We start from the raw sequence: 6,306 nt of genomic DNA, 5'->3' as shown, positions 1-6,306 counted from the left end.
TTCCACAGGGAAGGTGCAGACCACTGGCAAGCCTAGGAGAAAGGGGCTGTGGTGCCAGGGTATGCAGCCTGGTTCCTGTCCCCCTAGGAGATTGGCAGTGGGGAGACAGGACGCTTGAGACAGGACCCAGGTGTCCAGGCCATGGTGGGGGCTCGGTCAGGGTCTTTGGGTAGGAAAGGGAAGGAGAAAGGGCTGTGCCAGTGTAAACCTTGGGCAGCTGCTGGCACTCACTGTCACTAGCATCCATGGGCATTTGGGGCACCCAGCGCATCAGCCATGCCTTCGGGGCATCCCAGTGGGTGTGGGGGCCTGTAAATAGTTGTAAATGGGGAGTGCAGGGGTGGCCAGGGCCAAGCAAGTGCCTGCCACTGCAGCTGGGAGCACCCAGAAATAAACACTGGCTTTGGGATGGATGCAGGCGCCTGCGTGTGCTCTGTTGGGGATGGGGAGTGGGCAGCCAGTGGGGGGCTGCGGGGCCACCTGGCCCTATCACATAATCCCCTTAACTCTGCCCCTGAGCCCTGCACCTGCCTGAGGCCAGGTGGGGAGTGGGGGGGCCCTGTGGGAGCACTGGGGAACACTGGGAAGCTGGGGGCACTGGCTGCTGGGGAGGCGCACTGGGCAGGACAGGGCGGGCACAGGAAGGTGGCAGTACTGGGTGGTGCCGCCTGGGTGCTAGGGGTATGCTGGGGGCCTACGCCCGGCTGGGCTAGCAGCCAGTACTGGGTGTTACTGAAGGTACTGGGAGTGCTCAGTACTGTAGGCACTGGGGGAAGTGCTGGAGCACTAGGATTTGGTACTGGGAGGCAGTACTTTGTGGTACTGGGGGCATGAAGCAGGTCGGGACTCTACAGGGGCACTGGGGGTTGTAGTGGGCAAAACTGGGCTGTACTGGGAGCACTTTGGTCGGTACAGGGGGCAATGGGGGTGGTACCGGGCTCCTCTGGGCAGTCCTAGGAGGCATCAGGGTCAGTGCTGGGACATCCTGTGGTACATTGCGGGTAAGTGCTGGGGACACTGGAGGTTGGTGCTGGGTGGTACTGGGACCACTAGGGGCACTCACGGTCAGTACTGGGAGCACCAGGAGAAGTACTGGGGCGTTACGTTTTGGTACTGGGAGCCGGTACTTGGTGGTACTGGGAGCACGGAGTGGCGGAGTGGTAATGGGCTCTATAGGGGCCACTGGGAGTGATAGTGGGCAATACTGGGCTGTATTAGAGGCACTCTGGTCAGTACTGGGTCAATGGAGGTGGTACTGGCCTCCTCTGGGCAGTCCCGGGAGGCACTGGGGTCGATCTTGGGCTGTACTGGGGGCAGTACTGGGCGCACTGGGGGCGACGCGGGGCTATACTGGGGGCGCTGGGCTGGACTGGGAGCTGTGCTGAGTCCTTTCTCCCCCTGGCGGCCGAGTGCGGCACTGCAGGAGCCCCGTGGTGCGCGGAGTGGGGCACTGGGGACAGCGGGGGCCGTCGGGACCCGGGGGCACTGGGCTCCACTGAGGACACCTGCTGGAGTCTTGGCAGGGCCTGGGGACACTGTGGACTGGGGTGTGGGGACACAGAGGGGTTACTGGGGTGTCCCTGGTGTGGCCACGATGGCAAGGGAGGGTGTTGGGGACATGGGAGGGGGAACTGGTGGCCTAAGGACACTGGGAAGGGGCACTGAGGGGCCTCAGAACAATGGGGGTGGGTCACTGCGGTTGGCATGGGAGCAAGGAGTGGCACTGGGATGTGCCTAGCTGTTGGGCAGGGGTTTTGGTGGTGGTGGTGGTGGGGCGCATCCTGAAGACACTGGGAGGACACCGGGCTCTCTCCTTGGGATACTGAGGAGTGTTTGGAGGGGGAGCAGGCTTGGAGACCCTGGGGAGGGTATTTGGGCATCCTGGAGGACGTTGTGCAGGTGTGGCTGGCAGGTCCTGGGGACACTCCAGAGGATGATACTGGGTTGGCCTGATGACACTGGGATTGTACTGGTGGCTGATTGACGACACTAAGGATTGCATCCAGGGGGCCTGAGGACATTGGTGGAAGGTCCTGGAAAGGGCCCTGGGGACACAGGATGGGGTCACTGGGTCTGGCATTCAATCACTGGTCGGGTGCCCCTGGGAACACCGGGCACAGGGACATGAGGATACTGGGATGGCTTACTGGGGGGGGCTGTGGGCACTGAGCCAGAGCAGGGGGATGACCAGTGTGAGCTGGGGACAATGGGGACATTTTCACCCACTGCCCCAGCCCCTGCCAGACCCCAGCAGAACGCCCCAGCTCCAACTGCCTCAGGGTCCACAGCTGAGCTGGATGAGGGTCCCACATCCGCAGGGGTGGCCGGGTCACCGTCCCCAGCCCGGGGGGGGGGCAAAGCGGGGGCTGGCCAGCCTTGTGCCCCCCCGGCAGAAGCACTGACGCCGGGAGACGTGGAATTGCTGAGCTCAACCCACAGCAGATTTAATGGGGTTTATCTGAGAAGGGTGGGGGGAGGGATCAGCTTAAGCCACGGGTGCTGAGCACAGCACCCCACTGGGCAGCCCCCTGGGACCTTGGCCCTGTCCTTGGCCCACATTAGGTGGGTGGTGGTGGCAGCAGCAGCCAGGCAGTCAGCAGCAGGCGTGGTGGGCACAGGGAAGCGAGCACTGGAGGCGGCAGGGGGCTGGAGCTCATTGCCCATCCTGGTGCTGACCTCCAAGGAGCGGGTGAGCCGCAGGGCTGTGGGGCCGAGGATGGGTGCTGGGGCCAGCGCTGAGGAGAAGCACTCCCGTGAGCTGGAGAAGAAGCTCAAAGAGGATGCTGAGAAGGATGCCAGGACCGTCAAGCTGCTGCTGCTGGGTATGTGGGAGACAACACCCTGGGGGAGATACCCATCCTTTGTGCATCCGATCCCAGCAGCTCACCCAATGTTCCTCTGAGATTTCGCTGCACCCCTCAACCCAACCAGCCCACCCCAACAGCCTCCCCTAAACCCAACAAGCCCACCCGTTGTTCCCCTGACCCCCAGATGCACCCCCAAACCCAACCAGCCCACCCCAACAGCTCAGTCAATGTTCCCCTGACTCCCCTAGCACCCCTAAAACAGCCTACCCCAACGGCACACCCATTCCCAGACAGCCTCAAACCACCCACCTCAATGGCCCACTCAATGTTTCCCTGATGCCTCCAGCACCCTTAAACCCAACCAGCCCACCCCAAGAGTGCCCCCAGCAGCATCCCACTCCCAGGCACCCCTAAAAAAGAATGAGCCTACACCAACAGCTGACTCAAAGTTTCCCTGACCACCCCCTAAACCCAACCAGACCAGCCCAACAGTCCACCCATTCCCAGGCTTCCCCAAACCAGCTCAACAGCTTACCCAACAGACCTCTTCACCCCCACCCCGTCAGGCACCCCTAACCCAAGAACCCATCCCAACAGCCCACCCTAAGAGCCCCCAGCTTCCAGGTGCCCCCAAAGCCAACCAGCCCATCCAACAGCTCACCCCAACATCCCCCCACTCTCAGGCCCCGCCCCAAACCCAACCAACCCATCTTGAGTCTTCACTAATACCACCTATGAGCAACCCACCCCAGCAGCTTCCCACTACCCCATCCTCACAGGCACCCGTATGAGCCCACACCACCACCCCTCTGCCCAGCCCTGGGGTCTGTCCCTGCAGCCTCTCAGCACTACAGGTCCATCCCAGTCCCTCCCATCTGCCCAGTGATGTCCAAGAACTAGGGTGCCCTGGACATGGCGGGACCACGGGTACCATTGCTATCCTATCCCAGCCCAGGCCACATCCTCCTGTACTGCCACAGGCTTGGGCATCAGGTGGTACATGGCAGGGTTGCGATGCCACTGTGTCCCCTAGCCCTCCCCTGGGTCCCCAAGCACATCCCCATCTGAGCTGCCACAGATCCCATTAGCCACAGCAGCTCAGCCCAACCTTAATGCCCACTGGCACCAGGCTGTAATCCCCTTGCCCTGTGCCTCAGACCTGGCATGGCCACCAGTGTCCCCTGGCTGTGCCAGGCACCAGGGTCCCAGAGGGCCAGCACGGGGCACAGCCAGGGGGGCCCATGGTGCAGGCACCCCTGTGATCTGTGCTTTGTTCCCACAGGAGCAGGGGAGTCGGGGAAGAGCACCATTGTCAAGCAGATGAAGTAAGTGTCGGGGGTGACACTTGGCCATGCCCCATGCCTGCCCCACACAGCAGCCCCAGGGTGCCCCGTCCCACCATGCCTGGCTCACCCCTATGCCACAGCCATGCTATGCACTCATCACTTAGTGCCTGGCTCAGCCCCGCAGCTCCCAGTTCAGCCCCAAGCTACACCCACAGGTGCCCCCTCCCCACGCCACAGTGCCCACCTCAGCCCCATGCTGCATCCATGGGTGCCATCTCACCCTGCGGCACCCAGCTCAGCCCTGTGCCCCCCCCCCGCCCCCCCTGGCCAGGATCATCCACCAGGACGGTTACTCACTGGAGGAATGCCTGGAGTTCATCGCCATCATCTACAGCAACACGCTCCAGTCCATGTTGGCCATCGTGCGGGCCATGACTACCCTCAATATCCAGTATGGGGACTCAGCTCGCCAGGTGAGGGGCACCCCACGCCAGGCAGGGGGGTCCTCCCAGCTCCCCAGCCCCGCTGAGCCCCTCTCCCTTGTAGGATGATGCTCGCAAGCTGCTGCACCTCTCAGACACCATTGAGGAGGGCACCATGCCCAAGGAGATGTCAGATATCATCGGGCGGCTCTGGAAGGACACAGGCATCCAAGCCTGCTTTGACCGTGCCTCTGAGTACCAGCTCAATGACTCAGCTGGCTAGTACGTGGGGGGATAGGGGGAGGGGCTGGTCTGGGCAGGGGTGGGTCTGGGGATGCAAACCCATGTCTCATGCCCACTATGTGCCTGGCCAGCTACTTGTCAGACCTGGAGCGCCTGGTGACCCCTGGCTACGTCCCTACAGAGCAGGATGTGCTGCGCTCCCGTGTAAAGACCACCGGTATCATTGAGACCCAGTTCTCCTTCAAAGACCTCAACTTCAGGTGGGGTCTGAGCCCTTGGTGAGGGCTGGTGCCAGGGGCGGGGGTGGGCAGGGGTGGGGAGTGCTGATGTACGCCCTCCACCCTGCTCAGGATGTTTGACGTGGGTGGCCAGCGCTCAGAGCGGAAGAAGTGGATCCACTGCTTTGAGGGGGTGACCTGCATCATCTTCATCGCAGCCCTCAGCGCCTATGACATGGTCCTGGTAGAGGATGATGAAGTGGTGAGGAAGGCTCCTAAGGCACATGCATCCCCACCACCATCACAATGTGGGGGGTCGCCATGGGCCTAATGGGGCTGTGTCCCTCTGCAGAACCGCATGCATGAGAGCCTGCACCTCTTCAACAGCATCTGCAACCACCGCTACTTTGCCACCACCTCTATCGTCCTCTTCCTCAACAAGAAGGATGTCTTCCTGGAGAAGATCAAGAAGGCTCACCTCAGCATCTGCTTCCCTGACTACGATGGTGAGGGTGGCAGTGGTTAGCCCACCAGGGGCAGGCAGGGGGTGGTGGGGTGCTGGTGAGGGGCTGGGTGCCAGCACCCTGCAGCAGCCACCCACCAGGTGTCCTCAGCACCCCATGCAAGCAATGCTGCACTAGCGTTGCTCATGGACCAAGTGAGGTTTGCCCACCCGGGGGAGCGCTGGGTGATGCTGGGCCAGCACCCATGGTGGGGGGACACACCAGTCCGGGGGGGACCCCTTCTCACTGCCACATCACCAGGTCCCAACACCTATGAGGACGCAGGCAACTACATCAAGCTGCAGTTCCTGGAGCTGAACATGCGGCGGGATGTGAAGGAGATCTACTCCCACATGACCTGCGCCACCGATACTGAAAATGTCAAGTTCGTCTTCGACGCCGTCACCGACATCATCATCAAGGAGAACCTCAAGGACTGTGGGCTCTTCTAAGCCCCAGCCCCAGTGCCCCCTCCCCAGCCTGGGTCTCCTCCTTCCCTGGGGCCCAGCCCCACTGCTGCCCCCACACCACCTCCACAACAACCTCCACTTGCCCTGAGCCCCCTGGGATTTGACCCGCTCAGCCCCAGAGCCGTCCCTGGGTGGAGGGCAGGGCCCCACTCCCCTTCCCCACCAGCCCTAGTGCCAGCCAGCACTGCAGAGCACCTGGTGTCACTGAGTGCTAGGGGTCCTGGGCGCTCTGGGAGCTCCAGGGTGCTGGATACCCTTGGGTGCTAGGCATCTCTGGTACCCTTGATGCTGGGAGTCTGTGGTACCCTTGGAGCTCGGTAGTGCTGGAGGTCCCTTGGGCACTGCAGGGTGCTGAGG

At 62.4% G+C, this 6,306-nt stretch overlaps 1 protein-coding gene across 1 annotated transcript; it reads left to right on the top strand.

Moving 5' to 3' along the window:
- Window positions 1-2,716: 2,716 nt before the first annotated feature.
- Window positions 2,717-5,931, top strand: GNAT1 (G protein subunit alpha transducin 1). Its single transcript, XM_075096260.1, has 8 exons — window positions 2,717-2,822; window positions 4,090-4,132; window positions 4,425-4,566; window positions 4,640-4,797; window positions 4,890-5,018; window positions 5,109-5,238; window positions 5,329-5,482; window positions 5,741-5,931. Exons 1-8 carry the CDS (start codon window positions 2,717-2,719, stop codon window positions 5,929-5,931), a joined length of 1,053 nt encoding a protein of 350 aa, XP_074952361.1.
- The last annotated feature ends 375 nt before the right edge of the window (window positions 5,932-6,306 follow it).

This window comes from Phalacrocorax aristotelis, chromosome 6 (assembly GCF_949628215.1).
Source record: "Phalacrocorax aristotelis chromosome 6, bGulAri2.1, whole genome shotgun sequence".
In the NCBI taxonomy this organism is placed as follows: Eukaryota; Metazoa; Chordata; class Aves; order Suliformes; family Phalacrocoracidae; genus Phalacrocorax; species Phalacrocorax aristotelis.
Note: the sequence above shows the minus strand (reverse complement) of the source record. Positions and strands in the feature narration are given on the sequence as shown.